Source organism: Aythya fuligula, chromosome 28 (genome assembly GCF_009819795.1).
Source record: "Aythya fuligula isolate bAytFul2 chromosome 28, bAytFul2.pri, whole genome shotgun sequence".
Lineage (NCBI taxonomy): Eukaryota > Metazoa > Chordata > Aves > Anseriformes > Anatidae > Aythya > Aythya fuligula.
The window spans coordinates 508,627-532,953 of record NC_045586.1 but is presented as its reverse complement, the minus strand read 5'-3'; the positions used below and the strand labels follow the sequence as shown (position 1 = coordinate 532,953).

Below are 24,327 nucleotides of genomic sequence, written 5' to 3'. Positions count from 1 at the left end.
AGCGCCGCCGGCGGCTCCCCGGGTGCGCTCCCGGCCCGGGGCCCGGGCGCATGGCGGGGCCGCTGCTCCCCGCCGCGCTGCTCCTCGCCGCCGCTGCCGCTGCCGTGCCCCGGCGGCCCTGCGGCCCCGTGGGTGAGTGCCTCCCGGTACCGGCACCGGGACCTGCAACGGGAGCTGGGGGGGGGACGGGACCGGGGCTTCCCGCAGCGCCCCCACCCCCGGTAGCGGCTGGCGGGGCCGCTCCGCTTCTGTCCGGGCGCTGTCCGGGGGGGTCCCGGCGCTCCCCACCGCGGTCACGGGGCTGGGAGCTGCGGGAAGGCGTGCCCGGGATTACCGGGCCCGGGAGAGCAGCGGCGGGGGGGGGGGGCCGGGGCTGGGAGCGGTGCTGGAGGGGATCGGGGGGGGTCCTGGGGACTCTGGGGGGTTCTGAGGGCACTGGGGGGTCCTGAGGGCTCTGCGGGTCCTGGGCACTGGGGTTGCTGAGTGCCGGGGGTCCTGGGGGCTCCGGGCACTGGGGTCCCTGGGGGTCCTGGGCTCCAGGGGCGCTGGGGGTCCCGGGCGCTGGGGGTCCCGAGCACCGGCCCCGCTCCCCGCAGGGGGAACTTTCGGAGCCGCCCGCTCCCTGCTGACCTTTGCGGCCGCCCCGGGACTGAGCAGGGGCAGAGCTGCCCTTGGCGGCCTGCCTGGCCCCGTGCTCAGCCCGGCGGCCTCACTGCTTAACCCCTCCGGCACCGCCTGCGGCCCCCCCCTTCACCCCCCCCCCAGGCCCCTGCTTTCCTCCAGCCACGCTTCCACCTCCTGGGACCCCCGCCCGCGACCCCCCGGCGGTGCCCGGCTCAGCCGGGGAATTGCCAGCTCAGCAGGAGCTGGCGCCCGCTCGGCGCTGGCCGCAAATATTGACACTGAGCGGCCTCCGGGTGCAGGCAGCAGGTGGACAGCGAGGGGGGGGGGGGACACTGCTTAACCCCCCCCCCCCGTCCCCGCCTCGCTCCCAGGGCTCTCGCAGGACACGGTGCTGGGACGCCCGGGAGCCAACGTCACGCTGACGTGCGGGGCCGAGGGGCCGCTGAACGGCTCCGTGGGCTGGAGGACGGAGCAGCGGGCGCCGGCGGGGGGCCGTCGGCTGGCGGGGGGCCACGCGCTGCTCCTGCAGCGGCTGCAGGTCGAGGACGCGGGGCTCTACAGCTGCCACGCCGGGGGCCGCACGCTGCGCACCCTGCGGCTGCTGGTGGAAGGTGGGTCTGTGCCGGGGCAGGGGCTTCCCCGGAGCATCGCCTGCTCTGGACACCCCCCCACCCCACCCCGTGCCCCTGCTCGCTCACCCCCCCAGCGTCTCCCTGCCTTGCAGAGCCCCCCGAGACGCCCCACGTCTCCTGCTACCGGCGCAGCCACGACAAAGACGTCCTGTGCGAGTGGCGGCTGCGGGCGAAGCCGTCCCCGGGCACGCGGGCGATGCTGTGGGTGAAGCGGAGGTGAGCGCGCTCTGGGGTACCCAGGGGGGGTCAGCCCCCCACCTGTCCGTGCACCCCCCTTCCCCACGAGCCCTTTTCCCGATCCCAGATGGGGCCACCCCATCCCCGGCCGTGCCGCGTCCCCGCAGGTTCACGGTGGAGAACGCCACGGAGCAGCGGTGCCGCTTCTTCTCCAAGGCGCAGAAATTCGTCTGCCGGGTGAAGGTGCCCCCCGGCGTGGACGACAACAAACCCCTGGTGGTGTCCACGTGTGTCCGCAACGCCGCGGGCGGCTCGGCCGGCGAGGACAAAATCATCACCCTCAGCAGCATCCGTGAGTGCCGGCTCCCCCCTGCGCCGGCCAAACCGCGCGGTGCCGGTCCCTGAGCCCCCCTGTGCCCGCAGTGAAGCCGGACCCCCCCCCTCAATGTGACGGTGGAGGCGCTGGAGAAGGCCCCCCAGCGGCTGCGTGTCACCTGGACCTACCCCTCCTCCTGGGACCCCCGCTTCTACTGGCTCCGCTTCCAGGTCCGCTACCGCCCCGAGCCCACCCCGACCTTCACCGAGGTGAGCCCCCACCCCGAGCGGAGCAGGACCGTGGGGCTGTTTGGTCTGTGCCCCCCCCCCCCCGGCTCACACCGCCCGTGTCCCCGCCAGGTTGACCAGGTGACGAGGACGTGGCTGGACATCCGCGACGCCTGGCGGGGCACGCGGCACCTGGTGCAGGTGCGGGCGCAGGAGGAGTTCGGGCACGGCGCGTGGAGCGAGTGGAGCCACGAGGCGGTGGGCACCCCATGGACAGGTACAGGGGGGGGACGGGGACGTGCGTGCCCCCACCCAGGCTGTGCCGTGGTCCCCGTGTCTCATGGACCTCTCACCTTGCAGACCCCAGGGATGTCACCGAGATGGGGCCCTACAGCTCGCAGGTAGGATGTTGCGTGGTGCCACCCTCACCCCCCCCAAAATGTCCCCCTGCTCGGAGCTGCCCCGTCCCACCGTGTCCCCCCCGCTGGCTCTTGCAGCTCCCCACAGAGGATGGTGCCTACGGCTACGGGGCCACGCTGCCGCCCGAGCTCTTTGAGGACGACGCTGCTGACGGCGATGGAGGTGAGGCGAGGGCTGGGGGCTTTGTGAGGGGCTGGGGGCTTTGTGAGGGGCTGCCCCCCCCCCACTCCAGTCCCACAGACGAGCCCCTGTCCCCTCTGTGCCACAGGAGCTGTCCTGGAAGCCAGCACCCGCTCCGTCGCCTACCCCTACCCCTTCCTGGTGGCTGGGGGCAGCCTGCTCCTGGGCATCGCCCTCTTCATCGCCATCGTGGTGAGGTGAGTGCTGAGGGCGGGGGGCACCTGGGGGGGGGGGCTCCGCCGGCCCTCTCTGACATAGGGCTGCTCTCCCCTCCCGCAGGTACAAGCAGACGTGGCGGCTGGGCGTGCGGCGGGGGGCCAAGCCCACGGGCGAGGGGCAGCATGCCCTGGTGCCCCTGGGCCCCCCCAGCCCCAGCTCCCCGCTCAGCGCCGCCCCCCTGCTCCCGCCGGCCACCCCCCCTGCGCCGCCGGGGCCCCTTCACGTCACCAACTTGGACTATTTCTTCTCGGGCAAGTAGCCGGGGGGAGGACGCTGGCAGACACCCATGGGTGAAGCTGGGGGAGAAGCGGGGGGGGCCCGGTGCTGGCAGCTCTCTCAGCCCCCCAGCGCCCTCCCCAGGCTCTGGGGCTCGAGCAGCCCCTGCAGAGCGGGATCGGTGCCACCCCCATGGGGAACCGACCCCGGGGGGGGCCCCAAGCTGGGTCCCCGGGGGGGGGCAGCTCTGGGGCCACGGCCAAGCTGGGGTGGCCGGGGGTTAAGGCGCTGGAAGTGCCGGAGCGTGAGAACGGGGCCGCGCTCGCCCCAGGGCTGGGTTTGGGGTGGTGGCGCCGAGGGTCCTGTGGGGAAGGGCTGAGCCCCCCCCCCCCTCGCGCCCGGTGCCACGGGACTGGGAGGGCCTGGCTGGATCAGCACCGTCCCTCCGCCCCTCTGGCCCTGTGCAAAAGTTTATTTTTTTTTGTTTTTAAAGCACGTGTCGGGGCCACGCGGCACAACGCGCCTCCGAAATAAACGCCTGGTGTTTTAACAGAGCAACGAGGATGGTTGGGGAGGGGGGGGGTCTGTGCAGCTCCTGTTCTTGGACCGATACCGGCAGTGCTGGGGGGAGGCTGGGCTGTGCACCCCCTTCCTCTGCACCCTACGCCACGTACCCTCATGCCCTGCACCCCGGGGCCATGCCCCCGGCAGCCCACCCCGCGCCGCGTTGTGCAAGGCCCTGGGGAGCTGCAGCTGTGCCCGGGCAGGAAACCGCAGGGCGAGGGGAGCGGGTGCCCGAGTGCCCTGGGGACGCCGCGTTCCCCGTGGGCCGGCCCCGCTCTATAAAAAACCCAGCAGGATGCAGGGGGGGTGCGGGGCGGGGGACGTGGGGACCCCCAGGACCCCTACCCTAAAGGCAGGGGGGGCTGCGGTCCGTGCTTGCTGCCCTGGCTTTGGGGTTGTCGCCCATTTCCGTGCTCTGTGGCACCCAGGTCACCCCGGGGTGCTCTGCCACCTGCCCTCCCCCGGGGCCGTTCTGCCCTTGTTCTCCCGCGCCCCGACGCGGGCCCCATCCGGGGCTGTGCCCTGGGGTCAGCCCCAACGGCCCCGGCCCGGAAACCTGCCCTGGTTTCGGCAGCACCCGGCGCTGTGCGAGGCAGAGCCGCGTGCTGAGCCTGTCCCGTGCAGCCATGCAGGGTGCTCAGGGCAGGATCTGTCCCCGTCCCAGCCCCTCTCAGCATCCCTGGGGCCCCTTGCCCTCCTGCACCCCTTCAGCCCCATCCCTGCCCTCCCCCTACACCCTCACGGTCTGCTCCCAGCCCCATTCTGCGTTATTACGACCCCCGTCCCCACCCCTGTCCCACCGGGACCCTTCCTCCCTGGCCCCCCCAGCCCCATCCCTGCCCAGCTCCTCTCAGCCAACGAGTTTATTTCACTACTTCATTACACGGCCCCGTAACGGCCTGTCCCCCACCCCAGGCTGTGTTTGGGGGGGGCTGCAGCCCCCCAGGGCCCAGAGCCACCCGCGGCCACATCCATCCCGCGGGGAGACCACCGCAGCCCTGCCAGAGTCCAGCGGTGAGCAGCAACCACCAGGCAGCCCCAGGGGCTTTGGGGGGGGGGGGACAGGACACGGCTGCAGGACCCCCCCCCCCCCATGGCACGCAGCCCCCTGCCCCGTGCCGGGGTGGCAGCCAAGTCCCAGCGGGCGCTAGTACAGCTTGCAGTGCACGGGGTGCAGCAGGGCCATGTGCTCGGCCCCCTTGAAGGGCAGCTTCTCGGTGGAGTAGTGGTGCACGACCTCGGGGATGCTGGCGAAGACGCCGCTGGCCTGGCTGAGCGTGTACTTGTTGTCCTTGGTCTGCGCCACGATGATGTGCACGCAGCCCTGGCTGGTCCTGGGTGGGAGCGCGGGGGGGGGGTCAGCAGGGGGTTGGCAGCCCCCCGGCGCCCACCCACCCCGCGCGGGGTCCCAGCCCGGCCGCTCCGGGGCCGCATCCACCCCTGTTTGTTCCCTTCCCGCTCCGATTGTTTCGGCTCCAGGGGCTCCGCTTCCTCAGGAAGGAAATGCCGCCAGCGCTCCCGACAATGCGCCGCGGGCGGGGAGGGGGACGCGCCGCCCCCCGCCCCCCCTTCCCCTCCCCAACCCCGGGCAGCTCGGGGACAGCCGTGTCCCCTTGGTGGGGTAGGATGAGGGGGTGCCACCCCCCGGACACGGGCGCTGCCCACCCCACTGGGGTGTCCGTGCATAAAGTGGTAACTCCTGCGGCCCCTGTGCTGCCACATCCCTCCATGGTGGGACCCCCCTCGTGCCAGGAGCCCCCCCCCCCCAGTGCCGGGACCCCCCCATGGCTGCAGGGCCACTCACTTGAGTGCGATGGAGTACTTGCCGCTGCCGGTCTCGCTGGTGCGCACCAGGTACCCGGCCTCCTTGCACGCCTGCAGCCGGGTCTCAGCCTCGGCTCGGGTGATGGCCCCGTGGTACCAGCTGCAGGGGAGACACGGGGGGGGACACTGAGAGGTGACCCAGCCCCCCACACACACACACCGCCACCGCTGCCCCACGTGGCTCGGCCTCGTGACTTACGGCTGCTTCTCCAGCGACAAGGCGGGGTCCACCCGCTCGCCCTCGCCGTGCTCCGCGCTCGCCGGCTTCAGCATCTTGGGGGTCCAGCTCTTCTGGCGGAGGTGCTGCCGCGGTGCCTCCTCCTTGGGCCGCTCCGAGCCCTCGAACTGGACTGGGGGAGCAGGGTAGGGGGAGAGGCGTGAGCCTCCTGCTGCCCCCCACGCCCACCCGCAGCCCCCTCCCAGCCCCAGCCCTTACCCGACAGCGCCTTCACGATCTGCTCCTTTTTCCACTCCCAGGGCTGCTCGTACTCTGCCGCCGGGCGCTCATCATTTTCGGGCAGGCGCCCGTCCCCAGCCCTCGCCTTGCGCTCCGGGGTGCCCTCGCCGGGCTCGTAGGGGGTGTCGTAGAGCTGCGGCCCCTTCCCCGCTGCCTCCTTGCCCCCCGGCCACTTGGCAGCCTCCACTTTGCCCCCCACCTCCCCGGGCTCGCTGGGGCCGTCCAGCAGCAGGATGGCTTTCACCAGTGGGTCCTTGGAGCCCCGGCGGCGGATTTCTGTGGGGCAAAAGGGAGGTGGGTTGGGGAGGGGGCTGCAACTCCCCCCCCCCAACCTCTACAAACGCTACCCATGGGGAAGGATACGCGGTGGGAACCCCACGTGCCAGGGGCGGGAGGAGCCGGGGCAGGAAGGAGCCCATCCCCGTGGCGCCCGGCCGCCGTCGCGGCCCCGAAGCGCTGGCGCCGCCGGCACAGACGCCCGCCCGCGGGGCCGCCGGGATCCCGGAGGAAGCGGGGCCGTGGCTGCAGGATGCTACGCCCCAACGCGGGGGCGGTGGAGCAGGGGCTCGCTCCCCTCCACACCCTGGGGACATCCCCAGTGGGCGCCCCCAGCCCCATCTCCCCTTCCCCGGGGCTCCCCCTTCCCCGACCCCGTTCGCCCCTGACTCCACCAACACCGCTTGGACAAACAGCCCAGGCTGCCCTGCACGGAAAAAAACCATCAGCAGCAAATCTTTTATTTCCAGCTTCCGGCCGACTCAGTTCCTGTTATTCTGTCCAGCTGTGCGGCCTCCTGGGTGGAGCGGGGGTCGCCGGCCTGGGGGGCACAGCCAAGGGGCGGCGGGGGGGACCCGAAGCCGGGGCGGGTGATGGGAGCGCAGCGGGGTCCCCACGGGGTGGGGAAGGGGCGCGGTGGGGCCGGGTCCCCCAGCACGGCCCCACGTGGCAGCGCCAAGCCCTGGGGCGTCGTACGGGCCCCGTGCACCCTCCCCAGTGGCACCAGGACTTTGCACCGGCGGCCGTGGGTCAGCGCCCGGCCAGGGCAGGCCATCGCCGAACCCGCGCCTTATCTCTCCCCGTGCAGCAGCAGGAAACAGAAGAGCGGCTTTCCTGTTCCCAAAGCCTCCCGCGCCGGGTGGGTCCCCGCCTGACGGCCCCGGTCCTGAGCGGTGCCAGCCCCGCGGCCCCCCCCCGGCGCGGCACCCACCTGTGATCATCTGCTGCGCGTCGTAGGGCTCCATGTAGCCGTCGTTCTCCCCCAGCCGCTCGGCCTCCCGCTGCCCCTTGGTGCGCTTGGCGTCGTAGGGGTCGGCGTAGTCCTCCAGGATGATGACCTGGGGAGGGACAGCACCGGCTGAGGGGGCTCGGGGTGGGGGTCCCATAGTGGCGATGGGGATGCTGTCACAGTGTGCTGTGGTGTCTCATGGCAGGGGACAGGGACGTCCCCAGGTGGGGTGGCGAGAACTGGGGTGCTAGCCCCAGGTACTGGGGATGTGGGACATGCCCACGAGTGGCACCTTTTTGGGGGTGTGTGTGTGGGGGGGTGCAGCATCCATCCCCACACAGTCCAGGACTCAGGGACGTTTTTGGGTGATGCTCAGGAAGCAGCAGGGCTCCGACCCCAAAGGCCACCACGGTGGCAGCCCTGTCCCCGAGAACGCACCGGGCTCCAGAGCCCCACTCCCCCCCCAGTGCTTGTCCCAGCACAGCTTTATGTAAGCGTTTATTGAACCAGTCCCCGAGCAAGTGCCAAGCAAGCGGGGTCAGGCTGGGCTCCTGCAGGGCTGGGACCGGGGAGGGGTGGGGGGGGCAACACGGATTAAGGGAAATTGGGATGAAAGGAATTTGACAGCAGCTGGAGCTGGGCACGATGAAACACCGGGGTCAGCCAGGCTAATGATGCTGAGCCCGAGGCTGTTCGAGCTGCCGGTGCCAAGCGCTCCCCCTCTGCTCTGAGGATGCGGTGGCTTCGGCATGGCCACTGTCCCCGTGCACGGGGGGCTCCATTCCCCTGAACCCACCCCCCCCAGTAAGGGTCCCCCTTACCGTCTCCGTCTTGGCGCTCTTCCCCTTGTCCTGCTCGGGCGCGGGGCTGGCGCTGGGGTAGCTCTTCCCGTTCTTCTCGTGGGCCTCCACCTTGATCAGGCGGTTGATGTAGGTGCCGCAGGTCTTGGGGGGCCCCTCGGGCGCTGCCCCCTCCGCCCGCGAGTTCTTGCGCATCTTGCCGGTGGCGGCTTGGAGCAGTCCCTGCAGGTTGTCCCTCGACAGCCGGCTGCCCCCGTCCTTACCGGCCCCGGGGCCGGCCCGGCAGCCCCCCAGCTCCGCCGCCGAGTTCTTGCGGCTCTTCCCCGGGGGGGCTCCCCCGGGCGGCTCGCCGGGCCCCAAGCTTTTTCGGGAGGGGCCGCACAGCTTGCCCAGGCTGCCGCCGCCGGGCCGAGCCCTCTCCGACACCGTCTTCAGGTTGGCGGGGAACTCCTTGAACCACTTGGCCGCCATGGGGCCGGGGGCGCGGCCCCCCCGGGGCCGGCGGAGGGGGTCAGGGCCAGCTCAGCCGCGGGGCGCGGGGCAGCGCCGCTCCCCCAAGCCCGAGGCACCGGGGGCCAGCCCGGGGCAGGTCGGGGCGCGGGGGCCCCGAGCGTCCCGAGCCCCGGAGGGGACGGGGGCGACCCCCGCGGGAGGGGGTGCGAGGTGCGGGGGGGGCTCTGCGGGGCTCCAGCCCCGGGCTGCCGGCCCCGGGGGGGGGGTCTCTCGCCGTGCTCCGGGGGCAGCTCCCGCAGCCCGGGCTGCTCGCCCCGCGGCGGGCGGGCGGTGCCGTCGCGGTTCCTCGACGGGGGCCGCTCCCCGGGGGCTGCCGCTCGGTCAGGCCGGCCCGGGGGGCCCCATGCGGCGGCGGCGGGACGGGACGGGACCGGCCGGGACGGGACGGGACGGGACGGAGCGGAGCCGAGCGGAGCCGGGGCTGGAAGCGGCCGGAGGGGGCGGTGGGGCCGGAGCTCCCCGCCCAGATCCGGAGGGGGCGGCGCGGCCCCGGGGGGGCGGCGGGGCCGGACCCTGCCCCGACAGCACCGGTCGGGGTCAGGTGGGGGCCGGGGGGGTCCTGGGGATGCTTGAACGACGGGAGGGGAAGGTGCTGAGCCTGCACGGCCCCCATGCAAGGCCCCCATGTGCGCAGACCCCATGCAGATACCCCAGACCCCATGCCCAGACCCCGCACGCAGCTCCCCCCCCCCCTCGCCACGCACCCACCAGCTCAGCCCCAGCGCCCTTGCTGCCACCCCGGCTGCGGTTCCTGGGGCTCAGCCCCATTTCTGCCAGGGGCACCGAGACCTCTGCGGGAAACCTCGATTGGGCCCAGAGATTTGGATTCCTGCACGGCGGGGAGAGGGGCTGCGCAGTGCCGGGGCCGGCACCACTCACAGCAAGAGGAAAGGACGGGGATGGGGCAGGGGCTCTGCAGGTGCAGCCCCTCCACCAGCCCCAGGCCAGAGGCAGGTTCCCAGCCTTGCACCCACCCGGAGCAGGGAGCGGAGCCGCTCCGTTCCCCCAGGGCTCGAGTCCAAGCTCAGCTCCTCGCCAGCACTGCTGGGCGCGGGGCAGTGAGCGTCCCTCCTGCAGGCTTTAGTTAATGTTTGGCTTTGTGCGGGTGCAGACAGCTCCCGCCAGCCCCTACCCGTGTGTTACTGATCTACGGGCAGGCTGAGGAGTGCTGGTGTCCTTTGGGTGTTTGGATAAAGGCTGAGGAGGAAGGACAGCGGCGTTTAACCCCAGCTCCCGCTGCTCTTCCACTTGACGTGAGCGCGGTGACCCTTTGCCCTCTCCCCAGCCGCTTCTTGGTGCTAATGAAGCCGCGGAGGGGAGCAGAGCCTTTTGCTTTTCTCCTTGTTGAGCTTCATGAGGTCCCTGGCCACACACTCCTCCCGCCTGCCCTCCAGCCACGCACTTAAAACGCTCCCTGGCAGAGGCTGGAGCCGCTCCTGCAGTGAGCAGCCCCCAGTAATCCCGCTCATCGAGCGTCTTTTTATTCCAAGGCTCGAAGCAGGGCAACGGGTAATGAGCAGAGCAGCTGCTGGATGCGATAATGGACTGCTGAGGCCCTTTGATTTCCTAATAACTTGGATTCAAACAGCAATGAATTAATACCAGTGGCTTGGCTTTGCGGCTGATGAGTCAGCCGTGCCCTACAGCTGAGGACTCAGCACCAGGAGCCGGAGCAGCCACAACACCCAACTCCTTCCAGCAGCAGCAAGCGAGGCTCGAGCAATGGGGCAGGACTGCACAATGCCCCCCAGTCACAGCTGCAGCTCAGCCCTGCACCCAGCAAAGGAGGAAAAGCGAAATCCTACAGAGCTGGGCTGCTCACCACAGGTGGGTGCTGCGGGAGCAAGCCTGGAGGCAGCCCAGGTCCCAGCGACTCACAAGGCACTGCCCTCACGCCCTGAATTCGGTGGCTTTCACCCACAGCACAGGGACAAGGCCAGGGCTGATCACACAGCTGTGTGCATGCAGAGCCTCCAGAGCACAGCTGCACGAACACAGCCTCATCCCCTCAGCACAGGGGTAGTGGGGAGAGACTGGCAAGAAGGGAACAGCCCCAGGGGTGGTACAGCCAAGTCTCTGCTCATCCCCCAGTTTCGCAGAATACATCACTGAGAAGTTTGGGGGCAGCAGGCAGCCCCCAGCTGCACACACAAACCCCGTCATCCACAGCACAACAGGGGCCAGTGCTGCAAACACTCCCCGCTCCCCTCACAGAGGTGTACAAGGTTGCAGGTTATAGAGGCTTGTTCCTGGTGTAAGAGAGGGGGCAGAAGCCCCTCTCCTTGGCTGCCCAGAAAAAACGAAAAAGGGGGGGTTCTCTTCCAAAAAGGTTGCAGCAGCCCTTGCTGCTTGGCTTGTCCTGGCCCATTGCAGCAGGGACAGCAGCAGGAGCTGCAGCTCTTCCTTTACCCCCACCTCCAACACCACCCCGGGACCAGACCAGCATGGAAGACGTTGGAGGCACAGATACCACAACCTGGTTTGCTCCACGCTGCCAGCACCGGGTTCAATCCACCCAGCAGCAACAGAGGGAGGAAAAAAAAAATAATGAGACTGGTATCTTCAAATTAACAAACTGTAATTTTTCTCCAAAGATACATTTTCCATACACATCCATCATACACTGTAACAAAAAAAAGCAGTGTACATGAAATAAGAAAATAAATTAAATCCATAGCATAGGTAAGGAGGACGCTCTAGACTGGAGTAGAGTCGAAAGTTTCCAGCGATACAAGAGGCTCAAAAGTTTGTTTTAATAAGAATGCCTGCTAGCAAGGGTCCAGCAAGTGTTTTAGGTCAGTCCAACTGCTTAAACAGTTTTCTTTAGAGTTTATAACAGCCATTATTGTCCTGCAACAGGCAGAGCTATTATATCCTGGGAGAAAGCCAGAGAGGCATCGTAAGATCCAAGTACAGCGTTCAGAAGATGAACGGATCGGTCCTGCAGGATCCGTGCTAGCCATCTTCCTTGGGTGGTGTGTACCAGCCTGAAACAAGAACAGAGATGCACGAGGGATGCAGCTGTACAGAAACAAATGCCATAGCTAGAAACACCTGGCTCTACACCCACAAATACCCAGCAGCACAAGCACGCTGAGCCTGCTCCCACAGGGCTGTGGACAAGAACTGTGCCTGTCCAAAAGCGACCCCAAATTACCACGGGCTTTCCCTCCACGTTACTTCAAAACACCATGCAAACAGTGCCACGCCGCCTCTAGCCACACCAAAGGCCACCAGCACCGACCTCTGGGGCCAGAGCAGGAATGGCAGAGGGGTGCTGCAGCGTGCTCCCTCCTTTAGCAAGCAGCTGCTGACCGGGAGCGTCACCGTGCTCTGGGTGATCTCTGACTTGGGGCAGAAAAGCCTCGATCCAGACCAGCAAAGGGCAAGGCACCCCCTGTCCCTCAGGCCTTACCATTCTTCTCATGGATCTGAACCAGGGACTTGTAGGACTGCTGTGCTCTTGTCAGGCTGTACTGATTCTGCAAGGGAAGCCAGGGTGACAATCAGTCTGGTGTAACAAGCAAGCCATCTCACAGCCCCCCCCCCACCAACTGCGCTGCCACAGAGCTGCTTGTCTTCTCACCTGCAGCTGTTCCCCTCCCAACCACTTCCCCAGTTCCCTTACACAAGGCCAGAGGGGATTTCCCACACACCTGCCCTTCCCTTCCCAAGAAAAACTCCCTGGGCTACAGCACACCCACAGAAGCCAGCCCTCGCGCTGAGCTCTCGGGATCCCAAGTGCCGACGAGCTCCGTTCTGCCTTAGCTGCACAAAGCAGCTGCTGTGTGCCAAGAAGGAGAAGCCCCTGCCTGACCAGCCCCTACCTTATTGGCTCCAAATTGCACTCGCGCTTTCCCTTTCACCAGGGTGGCGCTGATCTGCATAATCACCGACTCGATGGAGTAGGCGCTGCTCCAGCCCTGCGGGACAGAGAGCACCAGTGAGGCCGGCACGGACACGAGCAGGGCCCCGAGGCAGGGAAGGGCTTTCCCGAGCCCTGCACAGGCATCGCAGAGCCACGCCAGCTCTCAGCTGCTGGCAGGAGGCGCAGGCAGCAAGAGGAGCGGGATCTGGCTGCCAGCAGCTGGAATATGAGGTGTGAGAGGCAGCAGCAGCTACCCAAGAGCACGCTGGCAGCCTTTGAGCCCCGGGTCTTTCGCAGGGTCACGCCTGGTACCCACCTGTTTTGTGAGTAGCTCCATGCAGATGGCACCACCACCCAGAACATACCTTGGGGAAAGAATTGGGGAAAGTTACGTGAGAGATGGACACAGCCTCACCCACCCGGTGCTCTGCTAATGAGCCATTTGCTCAGAGAGGATCTCTCAGGGAAGAAAATACACAAAAAAACATCCACCAACCCCATCTGTACTTCCTCGGAGGGTTACTACATGTTACTACTCGTACCACAAAGGTGACAGGACTGGCAGCACTCCCCAGCGGATAAACTCTTAATGAAAACCTCTCCAAAAACCAGAGCTAGAGACCCCAGAGAGGAGAGCCAGGCAAAGAGTTACTCACCCCCCAGACAGCACAGGGGACACGACCCTTACGAATGGTGGATCAAAAGGAAAGTTGTCCTGGAACAAGAGAAGGAAGCAAAGCCATTGAGAAACTTCTCCTCTGATGACTCACTGAAGCAGGCGTGCATCGAGGATGACAGGTTTTGGGAGGCCTTACTTTAAAGGAGAAGTTTAGGAGGATGAAATCTGTTCCTTCTTTCTCTTTGAGGATCTGGAGATCATTGTGCAAAGCGCTATCCTCGTCAACCCTGCCGAAGGAAAACCCCAGAGGCTCAGAGTCAAGGTCACGCTCGCCAAGTCAGCCACGCTCCCTGCCAGTGAAGCCCAGAGCTACCGTACCTGACAACCTGGCTGCCACGTGGGCCCTCAGGTTCACCCCCAGAGGGCAGTGACAGCATGCGCTGCCAGCATTCTGCTCCTGGTTTCCAGAGAAGGCCATCACACACCCTTTTTGCATGCCAGCTTAAATATAAAGACTGCCTGGCCCAAGGAAAAGGCAGCACTGGTGTCTGGAGGGTGTGAAAGCTCGGGGTTTTGCCTGATGCACCTCTTCCAGGACTCTAGGAACAGCAGACAGACTTGCAGAGCCCTCAGATTATCTCATCTGTCTCTGGAGATGATGCCTCCTCCTTTCTGGTGCACAGACAGCAAGCGAGCTGCCCCTGGGACTAAGAGGCTAACCCCCGCTCTGCCAGGTGCCCCCCTGCCCTGCTCGCTTCCCCCCGGCTCATGGGGATGTTTTGGTCCCACCACCAAGATCCGTGACCCCAAGCTGTGCCACCTACTTCAGGATTTTGACGTTCCAATCGTACAGGCTGTCATTCACTAGTTCAACTGCATAGTATCCTGCAAGGCAGAAGAGAGGTGTCAGCACAGGAGGAACGGGCGGGGGCTGAGCCACCCCCTGGACTCCAAATCCCCTGCAGCACAGCCTCAGCCCGGCACGGGCTCCCCTTGGAAAAGGGCATCCTGACAGCAGCGGTTTGGGGAAGGGGTGTGGGCGACGTGGCCCACAAAGCCCGTTACACATGGCAGGGTGGAACAGCTGAAGGCATCAAAAACCAGCTTCTGTCTCAGAAGCCCTCCCACCCACGGCAGGCTCCTCACTTCCATCCAGCACAGACGGGGAACAGACACCACAAGAGGCTGCTCTGCTCGCTTTTGAGCCACAGCAACCCAAGGCCTGAGATCCTCCCCGCAGCAACACCACGGAGCAAAAGGATCCGGCTCTGAGGCCCCTCCGGTGCTGCCCAGAACGAAGGGCAAGGTCCCCACAGCCAGCAGCCCCCTCCCTCCCTCCCTCCCGCTCCGCACTTACCGCCCTTGAAACTTGGTGATCGGTAAATATCCCTGAGCTCCTTCATTAGCCGGTCAGTGGCCTGCACAGACCCAGACACTGCACCCTGCAAGGAATGGGGGGGCTGCACTGTTACACTGCTCCCACCGCGGCCGCAGCTGGATGAAGCAAACGCCCGAGCCAAACTGCCCAGCCTCGAAACCAAACCTCGCTGTGCCCCCACCTCGCTCAAGTTTTCCCCTTTCTCCCCACAGAAACTCCCCTGCCCCAGACAAACACGCCCCAGGTGGTGCAGCTGCAGCAGAAATACCTCCCTGCCCCCCCTGCTGCAGGAGACCCCAGCCCAGGGGTATACAAGCACAACCCACCAACCTTCTCCAGGACCCAGGGCGAGACCCAGCTCCTGGGAATCCCAAATCCCGGCTGCCCCGCGTGGCACTGCTGCCTCAGGTGCATGGGGCTCACCCGAAGCCTGGGGGCACTGCTCCAGCCCACCCCTGAGCCGCTGCTGTACCTCTGGCCAGAGCTGGCCCCTTTGATTTGGGGCTAGCAGGCGCCTCCAGCGCTCCTGCCCTTGGGTCCCTCTGCTTCCCCAACCCTCCCGCCCTCCAGGTGACACGTACATTTAAGTAATCTTGCCTCTGGTTCTTTTTTATTTTCTCTAGAATGGCCAGGTTTTCCTTCCCAATGCCTTCATCCTCTGTTTTCTTCCCATCTGCTGGCTCTTCCTCTTTCATCTCATAGTGGTCCAAGTCCTCCGTGTCCTGCGAAGGGGAGAGGTGAGCTAGCACGAGACCCACCCTCGCTCCTCCCTGCTCCAAGCGGCGTAGAGCTGAGGTGTCCCGAGGATTCCTGGTGCCCATTTCCCCTCCCCAGGAAATCCCAAGTGCAGACACCGGGGTGGAAGACACAAGGGCTCAGCGCAAGGCCTGGGCACGCTCCATAAAGAAGTTTTGCGCCCCAGCAGCCCTCCTGCCAAAGCCAACAGGCAGAGAGGCACACTTCCCTTTCCAGATTTAAATTGGGCTCCTACAAGCTCTTTGTTCACTGGATTCTTCTCTGCCAAGCCTCACGCCTGTCCACAATCAGCCACTAATCCTACGCCTGCTCCCCAACAAGTCCCGTGGAGCTGCAGGGTGCTGCACCTCAGCAGGAGCAGGGCTTGAGCAGCCCCGTGCTGCTTTCTGGATGCCGAAACACAGCACGAACATCCCTGCTCTGTGACCAAGCTCCCAACACAAACGGGTCACCAGAAGCACAGAAAGGAGAGACTCGCTCACACCACTCACAGGATGTTCTCCCCTCCAAGAGAGGCCACGTTTCAGGGTGCACCCAGAGGCCCTTTTACGATCAGCTCAGCTCTCCCTGCTCACAGCGAGCTCCTGATGCTCCCCCAGCAAGGGCAGAGGATCAGCCCCTCGCCCCCTTCCCCTGCGCTCACCAGGCTGACGTGCACGAGCCCACCGATGGCAATCAGCAAAAAAAAGAGCCACAGCAACCAGCAGCTGCTGCAGATGGTGCTTGGGCAGCACGCAGCCGCTGTCACCACGTCAGCACGCGGGGTTTGGCTGCCTGCAAGGGGCTGTGAGCACACAGAGCTCCAGTGCTGGTCTTAAATCCTCTGAGCAAGGGTTTACTTCGGCCTCGCTGGGCTGGCTGCTGCTATTCTGGCTGAGCAGCGTTTTGGGAAGGGCTTTGACATTTTTAGATCGTCACCCAGGAAAATAGATCCTCCTCGAAAATCCCTCGAGTGGATTAACCTGTATAATGCATCTCTGCACCAGGGCACGGCTCCGCCGCTCTGCTCATCAAGCCCAGGCCGGCAGATCTCGCTGCTCAGCGAGAAACCTTTGCTCTGAAGGAGCGCGCTGCGTGCTGCGTGACACGAGCCGTTGGCAGGGAGCACAAGTGGGAACGCTCGCTGCCAGTCCTCACATCCTGAGCGTTTCTTTTCCAGCTCACAGGAGCGTGACAACTTACCCGCCGCCACTTTGCTGGGAAGCAGCAGGTCTGCAGACAAGCTGGGTTATTCGTGGTAACACTCGGAGCCTCCACGTTTCCCCCGGGGACCCTCGCGAAGGCTGGCCTCGATTTAACAAGCCGTCAGCTTCGCTAAAACCCCGCCAGCTGCTGCCAAGTGACCTGCCCCCAGGTTCTGCGGCGCTGCTGAGGAGGTGCGCAGGCCTCGCGCGCCCAAGGAGAAGTGCACCGCGAAGTGTCACCATGGAGATTCAAGATTATTCCACCCACTTCTAGAGATCTCTAAACCACAAACCAAACAAGCGAAGCCTGTGGGTTCTGCAGCGTGATATTCTCAGCCTGCAGTGAAGAACGGCCTCCCCTGCCTCTCCTGGTGGCTCTGCTGCTCGCACACGGAGCCATCCCACCTCATCCTCTCTGCGGCGCGATTCCCCCGTCAGCTGCGGGAGCTCAGCCCCGCGCCCCTCTGACATCAAACTGCTGCAGAGGAAATCTCAGGCTCTCCAGCACAGCAGCACAACCAGAACTTGTCCGAGGGGCTCCATCCTCACTCAATTTACCTGCCCTCAGAGGCCACAGCAGCATCCCCAGGCTGCCGCAGTCCCCTGTGTCCTGTCAGTGCACTGCTCCCAGATGGGGCTCAGGACCCAGGTCCCCAGCAGCAAAAAGCTGGGGAAAAATCCAGCTTCTGAGCCTGGATGGCTTCAGCAGGCCCTATCCTGTCCGCACTGCGCCAATTCCTCCCCCCCGGACCTCTGTGGCTCAGCACCTCCCGTCAGGCAGCTCACAGCAGGTCGCTGTGCTCAGCTCCCGGGCGCGCGCCCTCACGCAGCGAGGAGACGCTCACCTCCGGCATCTCTTCGTCTTCCTCTTCAGAGGACACCTCTTCCTGCGTGCTCTGCGAGGACAAAAGGGCAGAGCCCGCACCGTTAGCTTCCCCTGGCCACGCTCCCCTGCCTTCCGCGGCGCTTCCGAGGCAGGGATTTACAAACGAGCAGAGCCAGGGTAAAAGCAGAGCGAGGCTGAGGACCTTTACAGGCACCTGCAGCAGAGCAGCTGGGCAGGGATGAAGGGAGGGAAGCAGCGGGAATAAATCAGATGAATAACATCTGAGGTGTCAGGCCAGGGGGGCAGAACCCAGAACCCGAGCTGGCCGGGCAGCAGCACTGCCAAGGAGAGGATTCCACCCCAGGGAGGGAGGAAAAACCCCGCACCCGCCGTGCGTTAGGAAGCCGCAGCCTTTAAAGCGAGGCAGCTCCTTCTATCGTCTCAGGAAACCGCGTCCCAGGTTCCTCACCTGTTCTGCCGGCAGAGGCTGGTCCAACATTTCGACATCTGGATGCTGGGGGAGGTTGTACAGTTTGCACAGGTCTGAAATTATTCGCTTCAGGTGCTGCAGAAGCTGCCCGGAGAGCAGAGGAGTGTCACGGCGACACCGAGGCCAGACACGGAGCTGGACCTCAGCCACCCTCAGCACCGCCACTGCCTCCCCTCCCGAGCAAGCAACGGCCCCAGGAGGGCTCCTTCCTACCCCGCCCTGCTCCAGGGGAGCAAAACCACCCGGGAGAAGTCAGAGCTGCTCAGCCCCAGCGTCCTAAGCCCCTAAAAGCCCCGGGGGCTCAGCGCAGGCACTGGGGAAGCAGCCGGCCCCTCGCCACCCCCCCTCCCCACGCAGCTGCCCCCTCACCAGCGTGTTGCCCTTCCTGACTTCCACCAGCCGCTCCAGGATAGCTGCCAGGTTGGGGTCGTCCGACTCCACGGACCAGATCGGGGGGACAGCTGGGTACGACTCCTGGGAGCAAGGAGAAAGCGTTGGAGACACCCCCAAACCGCCCCAGCCCCACAACCCCGGTCAGCCAGGGCCCCACACCGCTCCTCCCCGCGAGCCTGGAGCGAGGGGAGAATTTGGGGGGGGGGGAATTTCGGTTGCCCCTTTGGCTCCTGGAGAGCTTGGGGGCTGAGAGTGATTACCGGGGGCTACCGAGGGTGCTCCAGGCTACCGCAGAGGCTGCTCGCACCGCAAGCTGCGGGACCCACACCGTGGGAAGCTCACAGGTGTGGTGCCCGAGGGCTGCTCGGGGCAGTGCTGCCACGCTCCGTGCCCCCGTTCGGCCCCAAGCACCCGGGACGACGGAAAAAGCCCCCGGGGACCGGGCCAGGAGGGCGCCGGTTGGCGTAAATAATGGGTGGCAGCAGCAGGCGCCTACCCGGGGCTCGGCAGCACCCCGAGCCCAAAGCTGAGGCCCCGGGGGGGGTCCCGGTGCCCGTGAGCCCCCTACCCGGGGGCAGGAGCCGGAGCTGCTCCGAGGAGCCGCCCGGTAACGGCCGCCCCGGCTCGCCCCGTGCCGCACCGGGGCCGGGCCCCACGCACCGGTTCCAGCGGGGCCGGCGGGGGCCGCCAACGCTCGCAACGGCGCCGGGGCCTGGCGGGGCCTGTCGGGGCCGTCCCGGCTGCCCGGGGCTCACCGTGATGTTGCAGTGGATGCGGACGGGCCCCGGGGGCGGCCCCCGGGACGCGGAGCCCCCGGCGCGGGCCCCCGGCCCCGGGACGAACTCGCAGCTGATCTCGTCGGGGCAGGCGCTGCCGATGCGGAACCGCTCGTGGCCCCGGTGGAAGATGGACTCGAGCAGCCGCAGCTCCCGCTTCAGGAGCCGCCCGGCGGGGGCCGCCCCGGCTCCGCTCCGCCCGGGCCCCCCCCCCGCCGCCGCCTGCGACCCCGCCGCCTCCTCCGCCCCCGCCCGCTGCATCTTCCCATGGAGGGACCCGAGGGACCCGCTCCGCCGCCACCGGCCCCGGGCCCCGCCGCCGCCGCCGCCGCAGCCCCCGGAGCCGGCCCAAGATGGCGGCGGGACGGCCCCGCTCGCCGGAAGTGACCCCTCCCGCCGCCGCGGGAAGGGGCGGGGCGGGGCGCCGGAAGCGCGAGCGGCGCCGGGCGGGGCGGGCGGCACCGCGCCGGAAGTGACGCGGGGAGGAGGTGCGGACCGGGAGGGGGCGGGGCGGGGCGGGGCGGGGCGGTGGGGCGAGGCCCCGCCCGGCGGGAGGAGGGGCGCGGGGGGGTCACGTGGTCCCCGGGGAAAGGGGGCGGGGCTTGCTGAGGGGGCGGGGCCTGCGGTCCCGGTTGAGGGGAGGGGGCCCGGTTCGGGGAGGGGGGTCCCGGTGGGGGGGGGGGGTCCCGGTGGGGGGGTCCCGGTGGGGGGGGTCCCGCCCGGCCCCGGTGCCCCCAGCCCCACCCCCGCCGCTGTCTCCGCCCCTCCCCGGTGTTCCCGGCGGAGCGGCGCGGGGCGGCCCCGGCTGAGCTCCCGGCACCGCCTCCCGCCCGGGGCCGCCCCGCCCGGGCCGCCGCCGCCGCCGGCTCCAGCACCGCGGAGAGCGCGGGGGCAGCACCGGGGACAGCGCCCGGGCACCGGCAGCGGGGTACCGGCACCGGCACCGGCAGCCCCCATGGCGCTGCTCCGCGTCCTCTGCCTCCTCGCCGCCCTCCGACGTAAGTGCGGCCCCGAACCGGCACCGGCACCGGGGGGGGAGGGAGGGGAGGGGGTGGGGAGGGGGCAGCGGGCGGGGGGCTCCGAGCTGCCGCCGACAACGACCCCCGCACGGCCCCGGGCCGGCCCCGCCGTGCCGGTAGGGGGGGGGACCCCCGGGGCTCCCGGCCCTGCGCCTGCAGCCCGGGCACGCGCCCCCCGGTACACCCCCGCCCCATTGCACCCCCACCCCTCACCCCCCCACCCCACACACCGCCACCCCCTCACCCCATTACACCCCCACCCCATGCACGCCCCCCCCATACACCCCCACCTTACTGTAATCACCCCACTGCGCTCCCCCCATATGCTCCCACCCCACCACACCCCCACCCCATCACACCCCCACCCCATACACCCCCATTACACCCCCACCCCGTACACCCCCACACCCCACCCCCTCACCCCATACACCCTCACCCCATGCACTCCCATTACATCCCCACCCCTGACACCCCTACCCCTGACACCCCCACCCCATATACCCCCACCCCATATACCCCCACTCCATACACCCCCACCCCATGCACCCCCATTACACCCCCACCCCTCACCCCCCTCACCCCATGCACTCCCATTACACCCCCACCCCATACTCCCCCACCCCATGTACCCCCACCCCACACCCCCCCGTTACCCCCCCCACCCCCACGCCCCGTCTGGCCCCGCAGGCAGCCTGGGCACAGACACGGAGGAGCGGCTGGTGGAATACCTGCTGGACCCGGCGCGCTACAACAAGCTGATCCGCCCGGCCACCAACGGCTCGCAGCTGGTCACGGTGCAGCTCATGGTGTCGCTGGCGCAGCTCATCAGCGTGGTGAGTTGGGGGGGGCTCGGCCCCACGACCCCCACCCCGCGCCGCCAACCCCGATAACCCCGTAACCGGGCCCCTCTCTCCGCAGCACGAGCGGGAGCAGATCATGACCACCAACGTCTGGCTGACCCAGGTGAGGGAGCCCCTGCCCCAAGACCCCCTGCCCTGGAACCCCCTGCACCAGGACCCCTGCACTAGGACCCCTTAACCAGGACCCCCTGAACCAGGACCCCCTGCCCTGGGACCCTCTGCCCCAGGACCCCCTGCACTGGGACCCCTTAACCAGGACTCCCTTAACCAGGATCCCATGCCCCAGGACCCCTGCCCTGGGACCCCTGCCCTGGAAACCCTGCCCCGGGACCCCCTACCCTGGGACCCCTTAACCAGGACCCCCTGCACCAGTTCCCCTGCACCCTGTCCCGGACCCCCCCTTGCAGCCTTCCCCCCCAGACCTCCATGCACCCTGATTTAGGACCCCCGTGCCCCCTGCCCTAGGACCCTCCCCATTTCCCTGCCACGGGACCCGCACCCCGCTTGCCTGGGGACCCTGCGCCCTGCCCTGGGATCTCCGTGATTAGAAACCCCTGTGCTCCCTGCCCTGGGACCCCCAGCCCCCCAGATTCTGGACCTCCACGTCCTCCTCCCTGGGACCCCTCCTGTGCCCTGGGACCCCCCCCGTGCCCACCCGTGCCCCGGGCTGAGCGCGGGTGCCGGCAGGAATGGGAGGATTACCGCCTCACCTGGAAGCCGGAGGACTTCGACAACATGAAGAAGGTCCGCCTGCCCTCCAAGCACATCTGGCTGCCTGACGTGGTGCTCTACAACAAGTAGGTGTTGTTATTTTTTTGGAGGGGGGGGCTGTGCACACCCCAACCCCACCTGAGGCACACTGCACTGCTGGGGCAGGGCTGTGGCTGACAGTACTTCCCTTTGCCCTAGCGCCGACGGGATGTATGAGGTGTCCTTCTACTCCAACGCGGTGATCTCCTACGACGGCAGCATCTTCTGGCTGCCCCCGGCCATCTACAAAAGCGCCTGCAAGATCGAGGTGAAGCACTTCCCCTTCGACCAGCAGAACTGCACCATGAAGTTCCGCTCCTGGACCTACGACCGCACGGAGATCGACCTGGTGCTGAAGAGCGAGGTGGCCAGCCTCGACGACTTCACGCCCAGCGGCGAGTGGGACATCGTGGCGCTGCCGGGGCGGCGCAACGAGAACCCCGATGACTCCACCTACGTGGACATCACCTACGACTTCATCATCCGGCGCAAGCCGCTCTTCTACACCATCAACCTCATCATCCCCTGCATCCTCATCACCTCCCTGGCCATCCTCGTCTTCTACCTCCCGTCCGACTGCGGCGAGAAGATGACGCTCTGCATCTCCGTCCTGCTCGCCCTCACCGTCTTCCTGCTGCTCATCTCCAAGATCGTGCCGCCCACCTCGCTGGATGTGCCGCTGGTGGGCAAGTACCTCATGTTCACCATGGTGCTGGTGACCTTCTCCATCGTCACCAGCGTCTGCGTGCTCAACGTGCACCACCGCTCGCCCACCACGCACACCATGCCGCCCTGGGTGCGCACCCTCTTCCTTCACAAGCTCCCGGCGCTGCTCTTCATGAAGCAGCCGCGGCAGAACTGCGCGCGGCAGCGCCTGCGCCAGCGCCGGCACACCCAGGAGCGCGCCGCCGCCACGCTCTTCCTCCGGGCCGGCGCCCGTGCCTGCGCCTGTTACGCCAACCCCGGGGCCGCCAAGGCCGAGGGGCTCAACGGCTACCGGGAGCGGCAGGGGCAGGCGCCGGCCCCCCCGGCCCCGTGCGGCTGCGGGCTGGAGGAGGCAGTGGAGGGCGTGCGCTTCATCGCCGACCACATGCGCAGCGAGGACGATGACCAGAGCGTGAGTTGGGGCAGGGCTGTGGGGTGCACGGGGAGCCGGGGGGTGTCTGGAGGGCTGCGAGGTGCACGTGGGGCTGTGGGTTACAGGCAGGGGTGTGGGCAGGGATATGGGGTGCACACGGGGCTGTGGGGTGCACGCATGACCGCGGGGTGCCTGTGGTGCAGCGTGTGCGTGCTGGTGCCCGGCTGCACCCGGGGAAGGGACGTGCACTCCTGCACACCACCACCAGCGACGTCCCTGCCTGGCCACATCCCTGGGGCCCCTTGGGACCCCGTTCCTGGCCCCAACCCCACTGCTGCAACCCCTTCCCCAGGCCCAGCAGGATGCGGCTGCTCCAGCCCTGGGTCCCGGAGGGCTGACCCCATGCAGCCGCCGCAGCAGCACCGTGAGGCTGCAGATTTCAGCGCAGGCAGGCCCGGCTGGGGCTGCTCAGCAGCGAGCTGAGTTTTCCAGGCTCAGCAGAGGGGCTGGGGCAGGGCCCTGGGGCTGTGCCGCGGGCTAGAGGCAGCTCCAGGAGCCGCAGTGCTGAGGGTGCAGATTTGGGGCTCTGCAGAGCAGCGAGGAGCTGAGCCTGCGGGGACACGGGCAGGGAGAGCAAAGCTGGTGCAAGGCAGCTCGACCCCAGGGCTGACCGAGTTTCTCCCGGCCCCGTGCAGGTGAGCGAGGACTGGAAGTACGTGGCCATGGTCATCGACCGCCTCTTCTTGTGGATCTTCGTCTTCGTCTGCGTCTTCGGCACCGTCGGCATGTTCCTCCAGCCCCTCTTCCAGAACTACGCCACCAACTCCCTGCTGCAGCTCGGCCAGGGCACCCCCACCTCCAAATAGTGCCGGGGGCCGCCCGCCCTCCCCACCAGCCCCCAAGTGCCGGGGGCAGCGGGGGACTGTGGGCTCACTGCCCGTGCCCCCCAGCGGAGCCAGGTGGGCAGGTCCTGGGGCTGGGCGCTGGGCTCCAGGCAGCCACTGCAAACCAATAAATACTCACACAGGAGGGAACTGCTTCGTTTTACTTTTCATTTCATCCCACACCGCTCCCCAGAGGTGCTGGCACAGGGCAGGTGAGGGAACAGGATGTGGGCAGGGCCCCCCCCACCAGGTAAGAGGCTGGGGGGGGTGATGAGCTGGGAGAAGAAAACCAAAATTGCCAAGGGTTGGAGCGTAGTGGTGGGAAAACAGCTCCTGGGGAAGCGTCTGACTCCTTCCCACATCCCCATTTTAGCACCGGGTGCTCCCAGCACCTCCCCTGGCGATGCCAAAATCAGGGTGAGGGGCCTGAGCCCTGCATCCCTCGGGGCTCCCTGGGGCTGCGCTGATGCAGCAGCACCAGGAGGAGGCTGAGGCTGCTCCAGCTCCCCACGGTGAGTGCACTGGCAGCAGGACGCTATTTTTAGGTCTGACCTGGAGGCATGGACAGGGCAGCGAGCAGCACGGCAGTAGTGCCACCATCCTCTGCAAAAACCCAGGCTCAGCCCACTGAAACCAAGAGACCAAGAGCAGCCCTGGGATGAGCTGCAGTCATGATTTATTTTCATTTTATTGTAAATTGGGCAGTTTGAGGCCAAGGGTCGCAGCACGGGGACAGCAGCCCCAGCTGGTCCTGCTGCAGCAGCGCTTCCCGCGCTGGCACTTGCAGGCAGGAATTGGCCTCATGGGGGAACATTTTAAATTGAGTGTTTTCTATAAATACCACTTATCCTCTGTGCAGCCAGGGAGCAAGGAGCAGACAGTGACCAGCAGCGGGTTGCTCTGGGGGAAGCCACACCCCAGAAAGGATTTAAAACCCAGACATTGCACCCAGCCAGAGAAACCCCAGGCTGCTGGAGTTGGTGCTCCCCATGCCCTCCTCTCAAAGTGCTCCATGGTGTGTACAGGGCAAGAGCCCCACTTAATGCAGCAGG

At 67.0% G+C, this 24,327-nt stretch overlaps 4 protein-coding genes across 4 annotated transcripts; 2 read left to right on the top strand and 2 right to left on the bottom strand.

Moving 5' to 3' along the window:
- Window positions 1-50: 50 nt before the first annotated feature.
- On the top strand, window positions 51-3,561 carry IL6R (interleukin 6 receptor). The gene is made up of 10 exons (XM_032204567.1): window positions 51-132; window positions 996-1,235; window positions 1,349-1,472; window positions 1,601-1,789; window positions 1,862-2,018; window positions 2,109-2,253; window positions 2,337-2,377; window positions 2,474-2,558; window positions 2,665-2,773; window positions 2,856-3,561. The coding sequence occupies exons 1-10, from the start codon at window positions 51-53 to the stop codon at window positions 3,052-3,054; spliced, it is 1,371 nt and encodes a 456-aa protein (XP_032060458.1). The 3' UTR covers window positions 3,055-3,561.
- Window positions 3,562-4,698: 1,137 nt separating this feature from the next.
- SHE (Src homology 2 domain containing E) lies at window positions 4,699-8,393 on the bottom strand. The gene is made up of 6 exons (XM_032204533.1): window positions 7,903-8,393; window positions 7,064-7,190; window positions 5,836-6,132; window positions 5,599-5,749; window positions 5,380-5,499; window positions 4,699-4,909 (listed from the first exon to the last, which is right to left on the bottom strand). The coding sequence occupies exons 1-6, from the start codon at window positions 8,350-8,352 to the stop codon at window positions 4,723-4,725; spliced, it is 1,332 nt and encodes a 443-aa protein (XP_032060424.1). The 5' UTR covers window positions 8,353-8,393; the 3' UTR covers window positions 4,699-4,722.
- Window positions 8,394-10,953: 2,560 nt separating this feature from the next.
- On the bottom strand, window positions 10,954-18,945 carry UBE2Q1 (ubiquitin conjugating enzyme E2 Q1). Its single transcript, XM_032204395.1, has 13 exons — window positions 18,664-18,945; window positions 17,885-17,989; window positions 17,495-17,599; window positions 17,045-17,095; window positions 14,841-14,981; window positions 14,239-14,323; window positions 13,706-13,766; window positions 13,078-13,168; window positions 12,919-12,977; window positions 12,579-12,627; window positions 12,222-12,317; window positions 11,810-11,876; window positions 10,954-11,381 (listed from the first exon to the last, which is right to left on the bottom strand). Exons 1-13 carry the CDS (start codon window positions 18,943-18,945, stop codon window positions 11,350-11,352), a joined length of 1,224 nt encoding a protein of 407 aa, XP_032060286.1. The 3' UTR covers window positions 10,954-11,349.
- A 587-nt stretch (window positions 18,946-19,532) lies between these two features.
- CHRNB2 (cholinergic receptor nicotinic beta 2 subunit) lies at window positions 19,533-23,425 on the top strand. Its single transcript, XM_032204394.1, has 6 exons — window positions 19,533-19,682; window positions 20,391-20,536; window positions 20,622-20,666; window positions 21,251-21,360; window positions 21,473-22,430; window positions 23,087-23,425. Exons 1-6 carry the CDS (start codon window positions 19,640-19,642, stop codon window positions 23,255-23,257), a joined length of 1,473 nt encoding a protein of 490 aa, XP_032060285.1. The 5' UTR covers window positions 19,533-19,639; the 3' UTR covers window positions 23,258-23,425.
- Window positions 23,426-24,327: the final 902 nt, after the last annotated feature.

Bases quoted from the DNA above. Each gene is read 5' to 3' on its own strand.
- IL6R (XM_032204567.1), top strand. From the start codon at position 51: ATGGCGGGGCCGCTGCTCCCCGCCGCGCTGCTCCTCGCCGCCGCTGCC. The intron at 133-995 runs GTGAGTGCCTCC...CCTCGCTCCCAG, and splicing joins GCGGCCCTGCGGCCCCGTGG to GGCTCTCGCAGGACACGGTG. The intron at 2,559-2,664 runs GTGAGGCGAGGG...TCTGTGCCACAG, and splicing joins CGCTGCTGACGGCGATGGAG to GAGCTGTCCTGGAAGCCAGC.
- CHRNB2 (XM_032204394.1), top strand. From the start codon at position 19,640: ATGGCGCTGCTCCGCGTCCTCTGCCTCCTCGCCGCCCTCCGAC. The intron at 19,683-20,390 runs GTAAGTGCGGCC...CTGGCCCCGCAG, and splicing joins CCTCCTCGCCGCCCTCCGAC to GCAGCCTGGGCACAGACACG. The intron at 21,361-21,472 runs GTAGGTGTTGTT...CCTTTGCCCTAG, and splicing joins GACGTGGTGCTCTACAACAA to CGCCGACGGGATGTATGAGG.
- UBE2Q1 (XM_032204395.1), bottom strand. From the start codon at position 18,945: ATGCAGCGGGCGGGGGCGGAGGAGGCGGCGGGGTCGCAGGCGGCGGCG. The intron at 17,990-18,663 runs GTGAGCCCCGGG...CCTTGCTCCCAG, and splicing joins GCATCCACTGCAACATCACG to GAGTCGTACCCAGCTGTCCC. The intron at 17,600-17,884 runs GTGAGGGGGCAG...CTCTCCGGGCAG, and splicing joins TCAGGAAGGGCAACACGCTG to CTTCTGCAGCACCTGAAGCG.
- SHE (XM_032204533.1), bottom strand. From the start codon at position 8,352: ATGGCGGCCAAGTGGTTCAAGGAGTTCCCCGCCAACCTGAAGACGGTG. The intron at 7,191-7,902 runs GTAAGGGGGACC...GTCCCTCCCCAG, and splicing joins AGAGCGCCAAGACGGAGACG to GTCATCATCCTGGAGGACTA. The intron at 5,750-5,835 runs GTAAGGGCTGGG...CTGCTCCCCCAG, and splicing joins GATCGTGAAGGCGCTGTCGG to TCCAGTTCGAGGGCTCGGAG.